The sequence below is a fragment of the Bufo gargarizans genome, chromosome 2, assembly GCF_014858855.1.
Source record: "Bufo gargarizans isolate SCDJY-AF-19 chromosome 2, ASM1485885v1, whole genome shotgun sequence".
Lineage (NCBI taxonomy): Eukaryota > Metazoa > Chordata > Amphibia > Anura > Bufonidae > Bufo > Bufo gargarizans.
In genome coordinates this window covers 31,500,240-31,523,965 of record NC_058081.1, presented here as the reverse complement: position 1 = coordinate 31,523,965, position 23,726 = coordinate 31,500,240, and the positions used below count along the sequence as shown (strand labels likewise).

The following is a 23,726-nucleotide window of genomic DNA, read 5'->3' as shown; positions in this document are numbered from 1 at the left end:
TGCTTTACCCTGTTATCTATATAAATTATTTGCAATCATAACAGTTATGAGACAAGACTCCACGGTCATTGAGACAGGAATTGATGTAATTTAAAGGGTTTCTGTCACCTGAAAAATGGGTATTAAGCTGGCTGACATTAGCGATGTGCTAATGTCAGCTGAACATAACTATATTAGCGCCATCTCACTGCCTGCCACCGTTATTGAGAAAAACAAACTTTTATAATATGCTACTTAGCCTGTAGGAGCAGGGGGTGTTGAACCTCTTGTTTGCCCACCTCTTTTCACGCCCTTCTGCTCTTGATTGACAGGGCCAGGCACCGCTGCTCTCCTCCCACCGGCCATGTCTGCAGTGTAAATCTTGCGCCGTTCAGTTCTCGAGATTTACACTGCAGACATTTTCGTAAAAGTCCGGGTTCGGGTTCAGTGTTCGTCGCTTTCTTGGCGCTTTTTGAAAGGCTGCAAAGCAGCCAATCAACAAGCGTCATACTACTTGCCCCAAGAAGCCATCACACCCATGCCTACTATTGGCATGGCTGTGATTGGCCAGTGCAGCATGTGACCCAGCCTCTATTTAAGCTGGAGTCACGTAGCGCTGCACGTCACTCTGCTCTGATCAGTGTAGGTGTCACGTACCGGCAGGACAGGTAGTGGATCCTCTGGACCAGAGAGGCGATGGCGTGGGTTGTACTAAAGGACCGGTTCTAAGCAGTTACTGGTCTTCACCAGAGCCCGCCGCAAAGCGGGATGGATTTGCTACCAGGTCGTGTCCCCTAGTAACAACTCGACCTCTCTGGCAGCTGATAAGGCGTGGTACACAGGGAGAAGGCAAGAGCGTAGTCGGACGTAGCAGAGGTCAGGGCAGGCGGCAAAGGTTCAAAGGCGAGTAGACGGTAGCAACAGGTTCGGCAACAGGCAAGGCAAACTAACACAGTAGGGAACGCTTTCTCTGAGGCACAAGGCACAAAGATCCGGCAGAAAGCTGTGGGATGAGAAGGTATATATGGGCAGTGCACAGGTGCAGCCTAATTAAGTCAGCACTGCCTCTCACAACCTTAACCCTTAATAACCCCTTTGGACCAGGCACCAATCACTGGTGCACTGGCCCTTTGAATCTAAGAGTCCCGGCGCACGCGCGCCCTAGAGAGCGAGGACGCACACGCCGAGACGCTGGAGTGCTGCCTGGGGGCATACGCTGTGAGCGCTCCGAGGCCAGCAGGGGACCTGGAGCACTCAGCGTAACAGTAGGGAGAGGATGCAACTGCTGTTAGGGCGAGATTAGGCACTAGACAGGGATTTACTCAGCAAAAACACTTAATGAAGTGATCGATCTACAGCTGTGAATCATTCATCTTCTGCTATTCAATTGCTCACTATTTTTAGGCTGCCCAGAGCGTTTTTCAGTCACTTTTTTCTGGGGTGATCAGCGGCCATTTTGCGTCTGGTGGTGCGCCAGCACAAGCTGCCACCAAGTCCATTTAACCATCAATAGTGTGTTTTTTTTTGCTATATCCTACATCAGGGGCTTGGCTGTGCTTGCTATTTTATTGAGGGGTAAAATACAATTGCCAAAATAGCAGTACCCTAAATCTGGTGTTTCAGATGTGGCTAGCCAATTGTAATACTGTCTGCTGTCTGGCAAAGGATATATTTTTGTTCTGGGTTGAAATACAATTCCAAACTTAGCAATTCCCTAAATTAGTGGTTTCTGCTGTATCAGGCCTACTTTAAATCTATCCCTAAAAGGGTATATTAGATTCAAGGAGCGGATAGGGTCATCCTCAATAACTTCACACGCTACCGTGCATTTCCAAGTCTGATTCTGTCCGTAAACGTATACCTGTCATCCAGGGCCTAAATACTAGGCCTACAATTTATATTCAGCTAAATCTGTCATTATTGCTGAGGCTGGTCAAGTTATTTGGTGTCCGTTAAAGCACAGTTTTTGTTCTGGGTTGAAATACAATTCCCAACTTAGCAATTCCCTAAATCAGTTGCTTCTGCTGTATCAGGCCAACTTTAAATCTATCCATAAAAGGGTATATTAGATTAAAGGTGCAGATAGGGTAATCCTCAATAACTTCACACGCTACCGTGCATTCCCAAGTCTAATTCTGTCCGTAAATGTAAACCTGTCATCCAGCGCCTAAATACTAGGCCTACAATTTATATTCAGCTAAATCTGTTGTTACTGCTGTGCCTGTATTAGTGTAATACGGTACCTAAATAGATAGCCAGATAGTGTTAGTTGTTTGTAAAAAAAAGCCTGAATTTGAATTCAATACATTGGGCCAAATAATTTTTTTCTTATTGTGGTGAACAGTAACAATGAGGAAAACATCTAGTAAGGGACGCGGACGCGGACATGGTCGTGGTGGTGTTAGTGGACCCTCTGGTGCTGGGAGAGGACGTGGCCGTTCTGCCACAGCCACATGTCCTAGTGAACCAACTACCTCATGTCCCAGTAGCCGCCAGAATTTACAGCGATATATGGTGGGGCCCAATGCCGTTCTAAGGATTGTAAGGCCTGAGTAGGTACAGGCATTAGTCAATTGGGTGGCCGACAGTGGATCCAGCACGTTCACATTATCTCCCACCCAGTCTTCTGCAGAAAGTGCACAGATTGCACCTGAAAACCAAGCCTATCAGTCTGTCACATCACCCCCATGCATATCAGGGAAACTGTCTGAGCCTCAACTTATGCAGCAGTCTCTTATGCTGTTTGAAGACTCTGCTGGCAGGGTTTCCCAAGGGTATCCACCTAGCCCTTCCCCAGCGGTGGAAGACATAGAATGCACTGACGCACAACCACTTATGTTTCCTGATGATGAGGACATGGGAATACCACCTCAGCACGTCTCTGATGATGACGAAACACAGGTGCCAACTGCTGCGTCTTTCTGCAGTGTGCAGACTGAACAGGAAGTCGGGGAGGAAGACTGGGTGGAAGACGATGCAGGGGACGATGAGGACCTAGACCCCACATGGAATGAAGGTCGTGCTACTGACTCTCACAGTTCGGAGGAAGAGGCAGTGGTAAGATTGAGCCAACAGCGTAGCAAAAGAGGGAGCAGTGGGCAAAAGCAGAACACCCGCCGCCAAGAGACTTCGCCTGCTACTGACCGCCGCCATCTGGGACCGAGCACCCCAAAGGCAGCTTCAAGGAGTTCCCTGGCATGGCACTTCTTCAAACAATGTGCTGACGACAAGACCCGAGTGGTTTGCACGCTGTGCCATCAGAGCCTGAAGCGAGGCATTAACGTTCTGAACCTTAGCACAACCTGCATGACCAGGCACCTGCATGCAAAGCATGAACTGCAGTGGAGTAAACACCTTAAAAACAAGGAAGTCACTCAGGCTCCCCCTGCTACCTCTTCTGCTGCTGCCGCCTCGGCCTCTTCAGCTGCTGCTGCTGCCTCAGCCTCTTCTGCTGCTGCCGCCTCGGCCTCTTCTGCTGCTGCCGCCTCCGCCTCTTCCTCCGCCTCTGGAGGAACGTTGGCACCTGCCGCCCAGCAAACAGGGGATGTACCACCAACACCACCACCTCCGTCACCAAGCATCTCAACCATGTCACACGGCAGCGTTCAGCTCTCCATCTCACAAACATTTGAGAGAAAGCGTAAATTCCCACCTAGCCACCCTCGATCCCTGGCCCTGAATGCCAGCATTTCTAAACTACTGGCCTATGAAATGCTGTCATTTAGGCTGGTGGACACAGACAGCTTCAAACAGCTCATGTCGCTTGCTGTCCCACAGTATGTTGTTCCCAGCCGCCACTACTTATCCAAGAGAGCCGTGCCTTCCCTGCACAACCAAGTATCCGATAAAATCAAGTGTGCACTGCGCAACGCCATCTGTGGCAAGGTCCACCTAACAACAGATACGTGGACCAGTAAGCACGGCCAGGGACGCTATATCTCCCTAACTGCACACTGGGTAAATGTAGTGGCGGCTGGGCCCCAGGCGGAGAGCTGTTTGGCGCACGTCCTTACACCGCCAAGGATCGCAGGGCAACATTCTTTTCCTCCTGTTGCCTCCTCCTCCTACTCGGCTTCCTCCTCCTCTTCTTCCACCTGCTCATCCAGTCAGCCACACACCTTCACCACCAACTTCAGCACAGCCCGGGGTAAACATCAGCAGGCCATTCTGAAACTCATAAGTTTGGGGGACAGGCCCCACACCGCACAGGAGTTGTGGCGGGGTATAGAACAACAGACCGACGAGTGGTTGCTGCCGGTGAGCCTCAAACCTGCCCTGGTGGTGTGCGATAATGGGCGAAATCTCGTTGCAGCTCTGGGACCAGCCGGTTTGACGCACATCCCTTGCCTGGCGCATGTGCTGAATTTGGTGGTGCAGAAGTTCATTCACAACTACCCCGACATGTCAGAGCTGCTGCATAAAGTGCGGGCCGTCTGTTCGTGCTTCCGGCGTTCACATCCTGCCGCTGCTCGCCTGTCTGTGCTACAGCGTAACTTCGGCCTTCCCGCTCACCGCCTCATATACGACGTGCCCACTAGGTGGAACTCCACCTTGCACATGCTGGACAGACCATGCGAGCAGCAGCAGGCCATAGTGGAGTTTCAGCTGCAGCACGCACGGGTCAGTCGCACTGTGGAACAGCACCACTTCACCACCAATGACTGGGCCTCCATGCGAGACCTGTGTGCCCCGTTGCGCTGTTTCGAGTACTCCACCAACATGGCCAGTGGCAATGACGCCGTTATCAGCGTTACAATACCACTTCTATGTCTCCTCGAGAAAACACTTAGGGTGATGATGGAAGAGGAGGTGGCCCAGGAGGAGGAGGAAGAGGGGTCATTTTTAGCACTTCCAGGCCAGTCTCTTCGAAGTGACTCAGAGGGAGGTTTTTTGCAACAGCAGAGGCCAGTTACAAATGTGGCCAGCCAGGGCCCACTACTGGAGGATGAGGATGAGGAGGACGAGGATGAGGAGGAGGTGGAGGAGGATGAGGAGGAAACATGTTCACAGCGGGGTGGCACCCAACGCAGCTTGGGCCCATCACTGGTGCGTGGCTGGGGGGGAAACGCAGGATGATGACGATACATCTCCCACAGAGGACAGCTTGTCCTTACCTCTGGGCAGCCTGGCACACATGAGCGACTACATGCTGCAGTGCCTGCGCAACGACAGCAGAGTTGCCCACATTTTAACTTGTGCGGACTACTGGGTTGACACTCTGCTAGATCCCCGGTACAAAGACAATGTGCCCACCTTACTTCCTGCACTGGAGCATGATAGGAAGATGTGCGAGTACAAGCGCACGTTGGTAGACGCGCTACTGAGAGCATTCCCTAATGTCACAGGGGAACAAGTGGAAGCCCAAGGCGAAGGCAGAGGAGGAGCAAGAGGTCGCCAACGCTGCTGTGTCACGGCCAGCTCCTCTGAGGGCAGGGTTAGCATGGCAGAGATGTGGAAAAGTTTTGTCAACACGCCACAGCTAACTGCACCACCACCTGATACGGAACGTGCTAGCAGGAGGCAACATTTCACTAACATGGTGGAACAGTACGTGTGCACACCCCTCCACGTACTGACTGATGGTTCGGCCCCATTCAACTTCTGGGTCTCTAAATTGTCCACGTGGCCAGAGCTAGCCTTTTATGCCTTGGAGGTGCTGGCCTGCCCGGCGGCCAGCGTTTTGTCTGAACGTGTATTCAGCACGGCAGGAGGCGTCATTACAGAGAAACGCAGCCGCCTGTCTACAGCCAATGTGGACAAGCTGACGTTCATAAAAATGAACCAGGCATGGATCCCACAGGACCTGTCCATCCCTTGTGCAGATTAGACATTTATAGCTACCTCCCCTTAACCATATATTATTGTACTCCAGGGCACTTCCTCATTCAATCCTATTTTTATTTTCATTTTACCATTATATTACGGGGCAACCCAAAGTTGAATGAACCTCTCCACTGTCTGGGTGCCGGGGCCTAAAAATATCTGACAGTGGCCTGTTCCAGTGTTGGGTGACATGAAGCCTGATTCTCTGCTATGACATGAAGCCTGATTCTCTGCTATGGGACCTCTCTCCTCTGTCTGGGTGCCGGGGCCTAAATATCTGACAATGGACTGTTCCAGTTTTGGCTGACGTGAAGCCTGATTCTCTGCTATGACATGAAGCCTGATTCTCTGCTGACATGAAGCCTGAATCTCTGCTATGGGACCTCTCTCCTCTGTCTGGGTGCCGGGGCCTAAAAATATCTGACAGTGGCCTGTTCCAGTGTTGGGTGACATGAGGCATGATTCTCTGCTATGACATGAAGCCTGATTCTTTGCTATGTGACCTTTCTCCTCTGTCTGGGTGCCGGGGCCTAAAAATATCTGACAGTGGCCTGTTCCAGTGTTGGGTGACATGAAGCCTGATTCTCTGCTATGACATGAAGCCTGATTCTCTGCTATGGGACCTCTCTCCTCTGTCTGGGTGCCGGGGCCTAATAATATCTGACAATGGCCTGTTCCAGTGTTGGGTGACATGAGGCATGATTCTCTGCTATGACATGAAGCCTGATTCTTTGCTATGTGACCTTTCTCCTCTGTCTGGGTGCCGGGGCCTAAAAATATCTGACAGTGGCCTGTTCCAGTGTTGGGTGACATGAAGCCTGATTCTCTGCTATGACATGAAGCCTGATTCTCTGCTATGGGACCTCTCTCCTCTGTCTCGGTGCCGGGGCCTAAAATATCTGACAATGGCCTGTTCCAGTGGTGGGTGACATGAAGCCTGATTCTCTGCTATGACATGAAGCCTGATTCTCTGCTATGGGACCTCTCTCCTCTGTCTGGGTGCCGGGGCCTTAATATCTGACAGTGGCCTGTTCCAGTGGTGGGTGACATGAAGCCTGATTCTCTGCTATGGGACCTCTCTCCAATTGATATTGGTTAATTTTTATTTATTTTATTTGTATTTTTATTCATTTTCCTATCCACATTTGTTTGCAGGGGATTTAACTACATATTGCTGCCTTTTGCAGCCCTCTAGCCCTTTCCTGGGCTGTTTAAAAGCCTTTTTAGTGCCGAAAAGTTCGGGTCCCCATTGACTTCAATGGGCTTCGGGTTCGGGACGAAGTTCGGGTTGGGTTCGGATCCCGAACCCGAACATTTCCGGGAAGTTCGGCCGAACTTCTCGAACCCGAACATCCAGGAGTTCGCTCAACTCTAGAAACAAGGTATCCAAAGGGATTGAACATGAGGCGGAAAATTATGCATTTTTATTTAAAAAAAGCACTGGGGAGATCCCCCCTTTCCCACCCTATGCTTGAACCCACATGCATAGAAATTTGGCATGTTATGGATACCAGATATTCCATCGATAAAATGGTTAATCTGTTTTTTTCCGAAGCTAAATTAGGATGGAACGCAACATTAATGTGAACAGGTACTTATAAACCACAGGAGACATACTAGCAGAGTTTTTTCCCTTCTTTCTTTCCTTTCTTTTTATTTTATCTGCATGATACATAGTTTTTATTATGTTAGAAGAGACAATGGGCATGTGTCAAATCATGTATTTCCATTTTATTCGAATATTTTTTATGTAGATTTTTTAAAATTTCTGCATGTCAGATATTTGAGTTGGAATGGGTCTGGTGTTCCAGGTGATGATCATTAGAGATGAATGTTTTGTTAAGGGGTGAAATCTAAATCCATACCCCTCCCCCTTTCTCCCATGCTGTTTGGAGTGGGAGTGAACAAACAGCTAATTACACATACCCATACTACTACATATACCTGAGAACACCAGATGCACACCACTGTTACGAATAAGAACTTTTTGAAACGCGTCAACAGCCAATACACCAGAGAGAATTTGTGTCCTGTATGTCTGTGAACACTTCCTAAATCTGATTATGCATGCATTTGTGTTTGTATCACAGTGCGGTTCTGTTACTCGTTGTTGCCTTTAACCTCATACTGGCTACAATTTGTGTATGCTGGTTGTTGTTTGGGCATGCTGGCTACAGAATTCTGTGTCTGGTGTGAACTGTCACTTGTGAATGTATGTTCTGTGCCTCAGGTTACTCCTGGTTCTGATGGGGTTAACATTCCCTGGTCTGTTACTGGGTGTGGCTTATCAGGTGCCCTCCTTATTGCAGCTATTTCTACCTGTGAGCAGTGGGGCTTGAGGTCAGTCTGTCTTGTGCCTTGCTGGGTGTAGCCCCTTGCTGCTGACCCAGGGTGTTTTTTGCCATCTGTCCTTCTGTGTGATGTGTCGCCTGGTAAAACATTGTTGTTAATGTTGTATTCTGTCAGTTCCATGTATAGCCTGGCAGTGCTTAACTGCTTCTGATCCTGGCAGTTCCATATCTAGCCTGGCAGTGCCTAACTGCTTCTGATCCAGTCTGTTCCATACCTTGCCTGCAGTGCCATACTGCTTCTGTTCCTCTCCTGTGTATGTCCTGCCTTTGTGAGAGGGATTCTGGGTTCTCCAGAGGGAGGACACTTAGTCTGATTACAGCTCTTCCTGTGACTGCCATGCTTCTGTTCCGCATGGGGTCCAGGCATCTGCTTGTCTGCTGGTTCTCGTTTGTCTTCTGATTAATGTCCATTCCGTTAGTGCTTGCACCAGCATGGTTCTTTGCAGGCAATGGCCAAGTGTACCGGGACCACCCTGGAGGTGCGACCAGTGAGTCCTCAACCAAGTTCATCCCCAACACAGGGGCTTTGTGAAGAAAGGGGCTCACTGGATTTCTGCCCTCTGGGTTTGGCCTTCTGCCTTGCTGGTGCACTTGGTTTAGTGGTAGTGCTACCACTATTGTCTAACCTGCTTAACATGTGTAATAAAGTATTCAGTTGGTTTCCTGGTCTGTTATCTGCATGTGTCCTGTTTGCAAGATGTTCCAGTGATCTGCTGTCCTCCGCACATGACAATATGCTTTACGGAGATCACTCTGTTTGTTCTGTGCCGTGTCTGCCTGTGTCGTCATGTTTACAAGATGTTCCGGTGGCCTGCCTGTCCTCCGTAACGCGACAATACAGCACTTGGGCTCTAAGCATGTGGCTCCAGAGCAGTTGGTACACCAGGGAAAAGGAAGAAGGAGGAGTGAAAAGGAAAGAGGAAGGGAAGGAATTTAAGTAAATGGGACAGAAGGTTAGGAGAAGACATGAACTGGAAGAGGAGAACTCAGTCAATGGCAAACCGCAATCATGGAATTATATTGTTGGACCATTGGATACATAAAATAAGTTTGAATTTATCATTAGGTAGCTGCTAGACCTGAAGATACAAAACAATGTGTGCTTTTAAAAAAGCTGATTGGCCAAACTTTCCCAGAGCATGCACATTGCAGAATTTTCCTCTGTTTTAAAATAGATAAAAACATAATACTTGTACTATTCTCTCTAAAGGTGAATTTTCTTACCGTCCCCATACAGGTATCCTCCACATCAATCCAAACAGAGTCAGCCACAATTTCCCGATCTGCTCCAGTGGTCACGGTATAGTATGCCAAAATGCGGAATGAAGGGATAAATTCTTCTGTTATTGGCAGTGACATAGTCACAAGAATATGACCCTTCTCCCTTGCCTGTGTCCCCACCTTCATTATCCTTCCTTTGTTCATTATCTGTACAAAAAAGGCATCAATGTCAGAGAAAAAAGACTCAAATGTGTGAAATTTGTTGCCTCATTAAAGGAGGAAACTACTGGCAGATAGCTATTAGTGATACATTGTTGTAAAGAGGTTGGGGATCTTGTCTTTGACCATATTATGGATCTGTGTTGTAAATCAGTAATAAAAAAAAAAAAAAAAATCTATGGACTCAAACTATATATGATATCTAAAAATGAGCTAATTTGTAAAAAATGAGCTTAGGTCGTTTCGCCAAATTTTCCAAAAAGATTTGATTTGATCTGAATTAATTTGTGAGGAATCACGTTAAAAAAAAAAAGCTATTTCCTGGCTGCAGAGAGCCTGTATAGTGGTGTAGAACACTGTGTCTTGCAGCAACACGCATAGGGAGTCTGCTGTGGTAGTGAAACAAAACTGTGAGTCAGTATGACACACACATTACAGGCGTCGCTCTTAGAATCACTGCACACTTCACTTCTTTAGGAAGTTACGGGTCCAAAACTGATCAAATAACTCAAGTGTGAACTCAGTCTTACAGGTCTATGTTAGCGTCCGGTATAAAGAACCATGCAGAGGGCCAAGATCCTACTATAGCGTGAAAGAGTGCACTTCTTTTACACAGTTGTCAGCTGATTTCATATAGATGTCTACAGAACCTGTTCTATTAAATGCTTATAAAGTAGAGCCCCCTGACAGAGTGGAGAGGCTGTCAGCAGTAAGTTTGTGTTGACGTCACAGATTATTTTGCCCTTTATCTGATCTGTCAGAACAATAACACCCCCCAAAAAAAATATCATGTCTGTTGAGCACCTGCCTTCACTCAGTCAGCATTTGGTCAGTAATCCATCAGTATTGCTAATGCCAAAAAAAAACAGGAGTGGATCCAAAACAGAGATGACTTGTGAATGGAATATTTGCATGTCTACTGTGTTTTGGCTACCAAATCATAAACCAATTCAGATGGGACCATATGGGCCTTACAGCTGCTATACTGACAACATCTGTCGTGTGTCTCATCTTTCCTTCCATCTGACTTATCAGAAGAAGGGTCAAATAAATTATGTCAACCAGGCTAAAAAGGCAAAACAGTGGCCCAGTCATGAAGTGGAGAGGGTTGTAACTGCATGAAAAGTCCACAAAGTGGCCCGATGACATAGTGTGGAGGTGGCAGCAGCAGCATGAGGAGGCCACAAAGTTGCAAGGTGACATAGCGTTGAGGTAGTAGCAGCACCAGGAGATCACAGAGTGGCAAGATGACATAGTGTGGAGGTGGCACCAGCATCAGGAGACCACAGAGTGTCTGTCACGGGTGATGGGGAGGGGATAACACCATATAACACACAGAAGGAAAAGACCGGAGTCTAGGGCCTAAAAGCCAAGGGAGAGTGAAGGTGACCTCCTAGGAATCCCTAGACCTCTCCTTGACTCCTGCCAGTATGAGTAGACTCTGAAGGTGGAAATACTCAACCTTAGCCCTGGAGACCCTGGAAGGCCCTAAGAAGGCCCTGGTGGCAGGGAATGAGACTACTGGTTCCTCCCCAGATGAAGGAACCAGCGTCTCCCTGAGGCCTAGATTACAACACACACAAGCGAACAACAAAATGCAAAACAAAATGCACTTAACTTAAAGAAGAATGGAGGAGCAGAAGATCCAAAGGAACAACACACCAGCTCAACCAACTGTCATGGTCCCTTCCATGACAGAGGTGAGAAGATCTGAGAGACTGGCGGCATGTGAGGGTATCTGACAGTCTCTCTGTTTTCATCTTGCAGTGTGTTGTTGTCAAACCTCCTAGGGAGCCAGTAGTGGGATGAGGAACCCACTGGCAGTAAGCAGCTGACAGCCCAGAACGCGGTACAAGTTTAGGGATAATCCAAGAGGGGTAGTCAATGTCCAATCCGGGTCGAGGCAGGCAGCAAAGGTTCAAGGCGGAAGACAATCCAAAGGTCAGTGGCCGGGAAGGATACAAAGAATCAACAGGCAATAGGAGGATCTGCAGGGAGGCTAGGTGTTCACCATAAGGTGGAATAACTCAGCAATGAGCCAGAGCTCAGACCAGGTCTTTATAGCCAGGGGAGGTAGGAACCACCCTCCCCAGAAACCAATGGCAGGCGAGGAAGGTGGAAGGTGTGTACTGGGAACCTCCCCCAGCAAGGCTCACACCTGACAGCCAGATAATGCAGGAATGCTATGCATCCGGGAATGCGCACGCAGCCTGTGTACTGCACACGCGCACACGCCGCGCACCGCACCTCGGGCACCAGGTGTTCTACCGAGCTGAAGGGGAACCCGTGCCCTGCGCCGTGCCCGTGGTCCCTGAGTAGGGGTAACACCCCCTGCTTCCTGACAGAGCCCCCCACCAAGGAGCGGCCTCCGGAAGCGACCCTGGGAAGGCCTCTCGGGGTGAGCCCGATGGAACGCCCGCACCTTGGCGGCCGCATGGACATTCCCCAAGGGCTCCCAGGAACGCTCCTCAGGACCGTACCCCTTCCAGTGGATGAGATACTCCAGGACCCCACGCCGGCTGCAGGAGTCCAGGATCTCCTGGACTTCGTACTCGTCATCGTTATTCACCTGGATGGGAGGTGGTGGAGCTGGCGCCCGGTCCGGGAATGGGTTGGCACGGTGTGGTTTCAACAAGGACACGTGGAATTTGGCTATATCCTACATCAGGGGCAAGATGTCACCAAGTCCATTTAACCATCAATAGTGTGGTTATTTTTTGGCTATATCCTACATCAGGGGCAAGCTGTCACCAAGTCCATTTAACCATCAATAGTGTGGTTGTTTTTCTATATCCTACATCAGGGGCAAGCTGTCACCAAGTCCATTTAACCATCAATAGTGTGGTGATTTTTTGGCTATATCCTACATCAGGGGCAAGCTGTCAGCAAGTCCATTTAACCATCAAAAGAGTGGTTATTTTTTTGCTATATCCTACATCAGGGGCAAGCTGTCACCAAGTCCATTTAACCATCAATAGTGTGGTTATTTTTTGGCTGTATCCTACATCAGGGCAAGCTGTCACCAAGTCCATTTAACCATCAATAGTGTGGTTATTTTTTGGCTATATCCTACATCAGGGGCAAGCTGTCACCAAGTCCATTTAAGCATCAAAAGAGTGGTTATTTTTCTATATCCTACATCAGGGGCAAGCTGTCACCAAGTCCATTTAACCATCAATAGTGTGGTTATTTTTTGGCTATATCCTACATCAGGGGCAAGCTGTCACCAAGTCCATTTAAGCATCAATAGTGTGGTTATTTTTCTATATCCTACATCAGGGGCAAGCTGTCACCAAGTCCATTTAACCATCAATAGTGTGGTTATTTTTTGGCTATATCCTACATCAGGGGCAAGCTGTCACCAAGTCCATTTAACCATCAATAGTGTGGTTATTTTTTGCTATATTCTACATCAGGGGCTTGGCAGTGCTTGCTATTAAATTGAGGGGTTAAATACAATAGCCAAAATAGCAGTACCCTAAATCTGGTGTAATACTGTCTGCTGTCTGGCAAAGGATACATTTTTGTTCTGGGTTGAAATACAATTCCCAACTTAGCAATTTCCTAAATTAGTGGTTTCTGCTGTATCAGGCCTACTTTAAATCTATTTATTAAAAGGGTATATTAGATTCAAGGTGCTGATAGGGTCATTCTCAATAACTTCACACACACGCTACTGTGCATTTCCAAGTCTAATTCTGTCTGTAAAAGTATACCTTTCACCCAGCGCCTAAATGATAGGCCTCAAATTTATATTCAGCTAAATCTGTGGATATTGCTGAGGCTGGTTAGAGTTATTTTGAGTCCGTCAAAGAACAGTTTTTGTTCTGGGTTGAAATACAATTCCCAACTTAGCAATTCTCTAAATTAGTAGTTTCTGCTGTATCAGGCCTACTTTAAATCTATCCCTAAAAGGGTATAATAGATTCAAGGTGCTGATGGGGTCATTCTCAATAACTTCACACACACGCTACTGTGCATTTCCAAGTCTAATTCTGTCTGTAAACGTATACCTGTCACCCAGCGCCTAAATAATAGGCCTCAAATTTATATACAACTAAATCTGTCATTACTGCTGTGCCTGTATTAGTGTAATAAGGTACCTTAATAGATAGCCAGATAGTGTTAGGTGTCTGTAAAAAATGGCCTGAATCTGAATTCAATACATTGGGCCAAATAATATTTTTCTTATTGTGGTGAACGGTAACAATGAGGAAAACATCTAGTAAGGGACGCGGACATGGCCGTGGTGGTGTTAGTGGACCCTCTGGTGCTGGGAGAGGACGTGGCCGTTCTGCCACAGCCACACGTCCTAGTGTACCAACTACCTCAGGTCCCAGTAGCCGCCAGAATTTACAGCGATATTTGGTGGGGCACAATGCCGTTCTAAGGATGGTAAGGCTTGAGCAGGTACAGGCATTAGTCAATTGGGTGGCCGACAGTGGATCCAGCACGTTCACATTATCTCCCACCCAGTCTTCTGCAGAAAGCGCACAGATGGCGAATGAAAACCAAGCCCATCTGTCTGTCACATCACCCCCATGCATACCAGGGAAACTGTCTGAGCCTCAAGTTATGCAGCAGTCTTTTATGCTGTTTGAAGACTCTGCTGGCAGGGTTTCCCAAATGCATCCACCTAGCCCTTCCCCAGCGGTGGAAGACATAGAATGCACTGACGCACAACCACTTATGTTTCCTGATGATGAGGATATGGGAATACCACCTCAGCACGTCTCTGATGATGACGAAACACAGGTGCCAACTGCTGCGTCTTTCTGCAGTGTGCAGACTGAACAGGAGGTCAGGGATCAAGACTGGGTGGAAGACGATGCAGGGGACGATGAGGTCCTAGACCCCACATGGAATGAAGGTCGTGCCACTGACTTTCACAGTTCGGAGGAAGAGGCAGTGGTGAGACCGAGCCAACAGCGTAGCAAAAGAGGGAGCAGTGGGCAAAAGCAGAACACCCGCCACCAAGAGACTCCGCCTGCTACTGACCGCCGCCATCTTGGACCGAGCACCCCAAAGGCAGCTTCAAGGAGTTCCCTGGCATGGCACTTCTTCAAACAATGTGCTGACAACAAGACCCGAGTGGTTTGCACGCTGTGCCATCAGAGCATAAAGCGAGGCATTAACGTTCTGAACCTTAGCAAAACCTGCATGACAAGGCACCTGCATGCAAAGCATGAACTGCAGTGGAGTAAACACCTTAAAAACAAGGAAGTCACTCAGGCTCCCCCTGCTACCTCTTCTGCTGCTGCCTCGGCCTCTTCTGCTGCTGCCACCTCGGCCTCTTCCTCCGCCTCTGGAGGAACGTTGGCACCTGCCGCCCAGCAAACAGGGGATGTACCATCAACACCACCACCTCCGTCACCAAGCATCTCAACCATGTCACACGGCAGCGTTCAGCTCTCCATCTCACAAACATTTGAGAGAAAGCGTAAATTCCCACCTAGCCACCCTCGATCCTTGGCCCTGAATGCCAGCATTTCTAAACTACTAGCCTATGTAATGCTGTCATTTAGGCTGGTGGACACAGACAGCTACAAACAGCTCATGTTGCTTGCTGTCCCACAGTATGTTGTTCCCAGCCGGCACTACTTCTCCAAGAGAGCCGTGCCTTCCCTGCACAACCAAGTATCCGATAAAATCAAGTGTGCACTGCGCAACACCATCTGTGGCAAGAACCACCTAACCAAAGATACGTGGACCAGTAAGCACGGCCAGGGACGCTATATCTCCCTAACTGCACACTGGGTAAATGTAGTGGCGGCTGGGCCCCAGGCGGAGAGCTGTTTGGCTCACGTCCTTCCGCCGCAAAGGATCGCAGGGCAACATTCTTTGCCTCCTGTTGCCTCCTCCTCCTACTCAGCTTCCTCCTCCTCTTCTTCCACCTGCTCATCCAGTCAGCCACACACCTTCACCACCAACTTCAGCACAGCCCGGGGTAAACATCAGCAGGCCATTCTGAAACTCATATGTTTGGGGGACAGGCCCCACACCGCACAGGAGTTGTGGCGGGGTATAGAACAACAGACCGACGAGTGGTTGCTGCCGGTGAGCCTCAAGCACGGCCTGGTGGTGTGCAATAATGGGCGAAATATCGTTGCAGCTCTGGGACTAGCCGGTTTGACGCAAATCCCTTGCCTGGCGCATGTGCTGAATTTGGTGGTGCAGAAGTTCATTCACAACTACCCCGACATGTCAGAGCTGCTGCATGAAGTGTAGGCCACCTGTTCGCGCTTCCGGCGTTCACATCCTGCCGCTGCTCGCCTGTCTGCGCTACAGCGTAACTTCGGCCTTCCCGCTCACCGCCTCATATGCGACGTGCCCACCAGGTGGAACTCCACCTTGCACATGCTGGACAGACTGTGCGAGCAGCAGCAGGCCATAGTGGAGTTTCAGCTGCAGCACGCACGGGTCAGTCGCACTGCGGAACAGCACCACTTCACCACCAATGAGTGGGCCTCCATGTGAGACATTTGTGCCCTGTTGCGCTGTTTTGAGTACTCCACCAACATGGCCAATGGCGATGACGCCGTTATCAGCGTTACAATACCACTTCTATGTCTCCTTGAGAAAACACTTAGGGAGATGATGGAAGAGGAGGTGGCCAAGGAGGAGGATAGGGAGGAGGAGGAAGAGGGGTCTTTTTTAGCACTTTCAGGCCAGTCTCTTCGAAGTGACTCAGAGGGAGGTTTTTGGCAACAGCAGAGGCCAGGTACAAATGTGGCCAGCCAGGGCCCACTACTGGAGGACGAGGAGGACGAGGATGAGGAGGAGGTGGAGGAGGATGAGAATGAAGCATGGTCACAGCGGGGTGGCACCCAATGCAGCTCGGGCCCATCACTGGTGCGTGGCTGGGGGGAAACGCAGGACGATGACGATACGCCTCCCACAGAGGACAGCCTGTCCTTACCTCTGGGCAGCCTGGCACACATGAGCGACTACATGCTGCAGTGCCTGCACAACGACAGCAGAGTTGCCCACATTTTAACATGTGCGGACTACTGGGTTGCCACCCTGCTGGATCCACGGTACAAAGACAATGTGCCCACCTTACTTCCTGCACTGGAGCATGATAGGTAGATGCGCGAGTACAAGCGCACGTTGGTAGATGCGCTAATGAGAGCATTCCCAAATGTCACAGAGGAACAAGTGGAAGCCCAAGGCGAAGGCAGAGGAGGAGCAAGAGGTCGCCAACACAGCTGTGTCACGGCCAGCTCCTCTGAGGGCAGGGTTAGCATGGCAGAGATGTGGAAAAGTTTTGTCAACACGCCACAGCTAACTGCACCACCACCTGATACGGAACGTGTTAGCAGGAGGCAACATTTCACTAACATGGTGGAACAGTACGTGTGCACACCCCTCCACGTACTGACTGATGGTTTGGCCCCATTCAACTTCTGGGTCTCCAAATTGTCCAAGTGGCCAGAGCTAGCCTTTTATGCCTTGAAGGTGCTGGCCTACCCGGCGGCCAGCGTTTTGTCTGAACGTGTATTCAGCACGGCAGGGGGGCGTCATTACAGACAAACGCAGCCGGCTGTCTACAGCCAATGTGGACAAGCTGACGTTCATAAAAATGAACCAGGCATGCATCCCACAGGACCTGTCCATCCCTTGTGCAGATTAGACATTAACTACCTCCCCTTAACCATATATTATTGTACTCCAGGGCACTTCCTCATTCAATCCTATTTTTATTTTACCATTATATTGCGGGGCAACCCAAAGTTGAATGAACCTCTCCTCTGTCTGGGTGCCGGGGCCTAAATATCTGACAGTGGCCTGTTCCAGTGTTGGGTGACGTGAAGCATGATTCTCTGCTATGACATGAAGACTGATTCTCTGCTGACATGAAGCCTGAATCTCTGTTATGGGACCTCTCTCCTCTGCCGGGGTGCCGGGGCCTAAATATCTGAGAATGGACTGTTACAGTAGTGGAGTGACTGAAGCATGATTCTCTGCTATGACATGAAGACTGATTCTCTGCTGACATGAAGCCTGAATCTCTGTTATGGGACCTCTCTCCTCTGCCTGGGTGCCTGGGGCCTAAATATCTGACAATGGACAGTTCCAGTGTTGGGTGACGTGAAGCATGATTCTGCTGCTATGACATGAAGACTGATTCTATGCTGACATGAAGCCTGAATCTCTGTTATGGGACCTCTCTCCTCTGCCTGGGTGCCAGGGCCTAAATATCTGACAATGGACTGTTACAGTGGTGGTTGATGTGAAGCATGATTCTCTGCTATGACATGAAGACTGATTCTCTGCTGACATGAAGCCTGAATCTCTGTTATGGGACCTCTCTACTCTGCCTGGGTGCCGGGGCCTAAATATCTGACAATGGACTGTTACAGTGGTGGGTGACGTGAAGCATGATTCTCTGCTATGACATGAAGACTGATTCTCTGCTGACATGAAGCCTGAATCTCTGTTATGGGACCTCTCTACTCTGCCTGGGTGCCGGGGCCTAAATATCTGACAATGGACTGTTCCAGTGTTGAGTGACGTGAAGCATGATTCTCTGCTATGACATGAAGACTGATTCTCTGCTGACATGAAGCCAGATTCTCTGTTATGGGACCTCTCTCCTCTGCCTGGGTGCCAGGGCCTAAATATCTGACAATGGACTGTTACAGTAGTGGGTGATGTGAAGCATGATTCTCTGCTATGACATGAAGACTGATTCTCTGCTGACATGAAGCCAGATTCTCTGTTATGGGACCTCTCTCCTCTGCCTGGGTGCCAGGGCCTAAATATCTGACAATGGACTGTTACAGTGGTGGGTGACGTGAAACATGATTCTCTGCTATGACATGAAGACTGATTCTCTGCTGACATGAAGACTGATTCGCTCTCCAATTGATATTGGTTAATTTTTATTTATTTTATTTTTATTCTTATTCATTTCCCTATCCACATTTGTTTGCAGGGGATTTAACTACATTTTGCTGCCTTTTGCAGCCCTCTAGCCCTTTCCTGGGCTGTTTTACAGCCTTTTTAGTGCCGAAAAGTTCGGGTCCCCATTGACTACAATGGGGTTCGGGACGAAGTTCGGGTCGGGTTCGGATCCCGAACCTGATCATTTCCGGGAAGTTCGGCCGAACTTCTCGAACCCGAACATCCAGGTGTTCGCTCAACTCTAATTATGAGAAACAATATGAAGTAGTCTCCATCACATACAAAGGTAGATGTAACAATAGACTAAATCCGGCTTAAAAAGACTAAAATATCATATACAGTACAGACCAAAAGTTTGGACACACCTTCTAATTCAAAGAGTTTTCTTTATTTTTATGACTATAAAAATTGTAGATTCACACTGAAGGCATCAAAACTATGAATTAACACATGTGGAATTATATACATAACAAAAATGTGTGAAACAACCGAAAATATGTTATATACTAGGTTCTTCAAAGTAGCCACTTTTTGCTTTGATTACTGCTTTGCACACTCTTGGCATTCTTTTGATGAGCTTCAAGAGGTAGTCACCTGAAATGGTTTTCACTTTACAGGTGTGCCCTGTCAGGTTTAATAAGTGGGATTTCTTGCCTTATAAATGGGGTTGGGACCATCAGTTGCGTTGTGGAGAAGTCAGAACACAGCTGATAGTCCTACTGAATAGACTGTTAGAAAAAAAAAAAGCAGCTAAGTAAAGAAAAACAAGTGGCCATCATTACTTTAAGAAATGAAGGTCAGTCAGTCCGAAAAATTGGGAAAACTTTGAAAGTGTCCCCAAGTGCAGTCACAAAAACCATCAAGCGCTACAAAGAAACTGGCTCACATGCGGACCGCCCCAAGAAAGGAAGACCAAGAGTCACCTCTGCCGCAGAGGATAAGTTCATCCGAGTCACCAGCCTCAGAAATCGCAGGTTAACAGCAGCTCAGATTAGAGACCAGGTCAATGCCACACAGAGTTCTAGCAGCAGACACATCTCTATAACAACTGTTAAGAGGAGACTGTGTGAATCAGGCCTTCATGGTAGAATATCTGCTAGGAAACCACTGCTAAGGACAGGCAACAAGCAGAAGAGACTTGTTTGGGCTAAAGAACACAAGGAATGTACATTAGACCAGTGGAAATCTGTGCTTTGGTCTGATGAGTCCAAATTTGAGATCTTTGGTTCCAACCACCGTGTCTTTGTGTGACGCAGAGAAGGTTAACGGATGGACTCTACATGCCTGGTTCCCACCGTGAAGCATGGAGGAGGAGGTGTGATGGTGTGGGGGCGCTTTTCTGGTGACACTGTTGGGGATTTATTCAAAATTGAAGGCATACTGAACCAGCATGGCTACCACAGCATCTTGCAGCGGAATGCTATTCCATCCGTTTTGCGTTTAGTTGGATCATCATTTATTTTTCAATAGGACAATGACCCCAAACACACCTCCAGGCTGTGTAAGGGCTATTTGACCATGAAGGAGAGTGATGGGGTGCTGCGCCAGATAACCTGGCCTCCACAGTCACCGGACCTGAACCCAATTGAGATGGTTTGGGGTGATCTGGACCACAGAGTGAAGGCAAAAGGGCCAACAAGTGCTAAGCATCTCTGGGAACTCCTTCAAGACTGTTGGAAGACCATTTCAGGTGACTACCTCTTGAAGCTCATCAAGAGAATGCCAAGAGCAGTAATCAAAGCAAAAGGTGGCTACTTTGAAGAACCTAGAATATGACATATTTTCAGTTGTTTCACACTTTTTTATTATGTATATAATTCCACATTTGTTAATTCATAGTTTTGATGCCTACAGTGTGAATCTACAATTTTCACAGTCATGAAAATAAAGAAAACTCTTTGAATGAGAAAGTGTGTCCAAACTTTTGGTCTGTACTGTACATGTAAAAGAAGCAAAGATAATCTTTATGAGGAACGCAGAAAATTACATGTAATGTTTAGACCCTATCATATCATAAAATCAGTCACACACACAAATCCACAAACACCAATTGTCGCTGAACAGATTTCTGAGATAGACAGACATAAATAAACCGACTTCAGAGAAGGGTCTACAGAGAAGGAAAATATCAGATTTCTAAGGCATATACCAGTCTAAAGGACAAAGGTATAGACATTCATAACCAGATGGGTTTTAAATGTGATTATCCTGTCATTATTGATCAAAAACTTAAGAAAAAGCAGTCAATGGATTTCTTAAATGAATTAAGAGATTTAGAAATTTGGGGGGTGGAGACTGCACCAGACTGTGATGGCAGCATAGTCGGGAGCTCTCCGCACAAGATCCTATAAAGCACCAGACTACATACGCTGACAGACGAAACAATGGTCAAGATCGGGCACCCCAAGTCCGTGGATACCTCTGATACCAGCAAACCTCCGAACAATAGTGAAGATATGGATAAATTCATTTAAAAAAGCAGCCGCTACTCTGGTGGCACGCGAAACCAAGATGGCGCCGAACCCATCTCACAAGTTCAGTGAGCGCGCCACCGACCTCTCTGAAGGAGAGAGCAACACAGAGGATCCCCATAGCTAGACGGCACTTCTAATCACCCGCCGCATCTTGAAGCAGACGCTTAGCAAAGCTCTGGAGCCAGTTCTGAGTAAACCTACTGCCCTCCGCCATGATATGCACCAAGTAGGGGACCGAGTAGTAGCTCTAGAAATGCATCAGGCCGCAGTCCTGAATCATCAAGTAGCTACCGCGTCATCCCTACAGAAATGCCGCACTTACCTTAATGAACTCCATAATGCCTTGGAACAACCTGCAATTCAGGGGAATGCCTGAAACGGTTTTCGCAACAGATATCCCCGCGGCATCACAATATGCAATTCCCTATTGGGTCCTGAATACCAGATCGATATAATTATCGAACATGCTCATAGAGGTCTACGACCAAAGCCCAATTTTCAAGTTAAAACGGCAGTACTGGAAGCTGCCAGAAACCATGAAGACCTGTCCTATGAGGAGGCCCCTGTCTCGATTTACCAAGATCTGGCACCCTCAGCGCTTAAGAAACGCAGACACCTGATGCCCCTGACCGGCTTAGGTCCAACAAGATCCCATACAGATGGACATTCCCATTTGGATTATCCTTCTTTCATGGGGGCTAACTACAACATCTGGATTAGTCAGTGTGCAATTTAATGTAGAAATACACCCATCATTTTCTGGGGTTTGAAAAACACTTTTTTTTATTCAAAAAACAGTATTTGCCAGATCTGCAAGTGTTAAATTCAAGTTTAATATATACAGCTTTCATATTCTGTTAGCAAAAAAGACTTTTTGGGCAATCTACAACATCTGTATCAGTCACTGTGCAATTTAAGCTAGAAACACATCCATAATTTTCTGGGGTTTGAAAAACACACTTATTTAAAAAAAAACTGTATTTTCCAGATCTGCAAGTGTTAAATTCAAGTTTAATATATATAGCTTTCATATTCTGTTAGCAAAAAAAGGCTTTTTGTGCAATCTACAACATCTGTATTAGTCACTGTGCAATTTAAGCTAGAAATGTTGTAAGATGTCTCCCTGGTGCTACCGCTAGCAGGGATAGACGAAGGATCCTTAATATTGTTAGGCAAGCAAAACAGGAAAGGGAAGTGGATGTTATTGTCCATCTGGGGACAAACGATCTGGCTTGCAATGAGGTTTCAAAGGTGAAAGAAGCTTTTCACACTCTTGGAAAGAATATACGGGAGGCTGCATCAACTGTTTCATTCTCTGCAGTTTTGCCTGTGCATAACCTTCAGCATGACAGGAAGATGCGCATTAAGGGATTCAATGTATGGCTTGGTGAATGGTGTCGGAACCAAGGGTTTGGCTTTGTGTCTCATGTTAGCTCTTGTTGGAATGGAAAAGAACTGTACAAGAAAGATGGTTTGCATCTTTCTCTCAAAGAAACGAATGTCCTCGGTGAACGGTTCCAAGTATTTGCTAAGGAGCATTTAAACTAGGAAAGGGGGGGGCAAAAGAGTGATAATCCAGCAGTCCGACTGCCCCCCGAAACAATGCCAGAAGATGCCAGTAGCACAAAAGTTAAGAAATGACAAGTTCAGATTCTTATCTACAAATATGGAAAATTTCAGCCCGCACAACCCCTAGCAGGTGCAGATTGCTATGGCGAAATAGAGATATAAATGTAAAAACACAAAATGCAATCGAACACTGTAACCAGCACTCTGCCCTGCCTTTATGCTGGATGTTGAATAAGGCATTGGTGTACATTTTGGCCAAAGCGTAATAAGCCACTCACCGCGTCAAGGTTGCCTTCATGAGTGGCAATCCACTCATGAAGGCAACCTTGACGCGGTGAGTGGCTTATTACGCTTTGGCCAAAATGTACACCAATGCCTTATTCAACATCCAGCATAAAGGCAGGGCAGAGTGCTGGTTGCAGTGTGCGATTGCATTTTGTGTTTTTACATTTATATCTCTTATCTACAAATGATCGCAGTTTAGGGAATAAGATCAATGAACTTGAGGCTATAATGGCATCTGAGAATATAGATGTAGTGGCTGTTACTGAGACGTGGTTCAAGGGGAGTAATGACTGGGATATATCAATACTAGGGTTCTCTCTATACAGGAAAGACAGAGAAGGCAAGAAGGGGGGAGGGGTGGCCCTGTATGTGAAAGACAGCATAAAATCTAATTTGATACAAGTTAGCAAGAACAATTTAGAGTCAGTTTGGGTTACCTTGCAGCTTGATAATCATAAGGTAACTCGTGTAGGTGTGATATATAGACCACCTAGCCAAGTCAAAGAATTAGATGATCTACTAGTTGAGGAAATAGCTAAAATGACATTGAAGGGGGAAGTTATCATTATGGGAGACTTCAATCTTCCTGATTTAAACTGGAAAACCAAAATAGCTAGTTCTGCCAGGAGTACAGATATTCTAAATTCCATACTGGGATTATCTCTACAACAAGTAGTTGAGGAGCCAACTCGGAAGGAGGCCATTTTAGATTTAGCATTCACAAATGGGAATTTGGTATATGATATTACTGTAGGGGACAGCTTGGGATCTAGTGATCACCAGTCAGTGTGGTTTACTATAAGTACAGTGACTGAGTCACACCACACAAAAACAAAAGTTTTAGATTTTAGAAAAACAGACTTTTCTCAAATTGGATTAGTGGTATACGAGTCCCTAT

General features: G+C 47.5%; 1 protein-coding gene across 1 annotated transcript in view; it reads right to left on the bottom strand.

The window, feature by feature from the left end:
• LOC122925556 (venom factor-like) overlaps window positions 1-23,726 on the bottom strand; it is a 482,939-nt gene that overhangs the window by 270,144 nt on the left and 189,069 nt on the right. Inside the window, exon 23 of the mRNA XM_044276914.1 lies at window positions 9,378-9,581. Coding sequence (XP_044132849.1) covers window positions 9,378-9,581 — 204 coding nt within the window. The remainder of the gene's footprint in view (window positions 1-9,377; window positions 9,582-23,726) is intronic.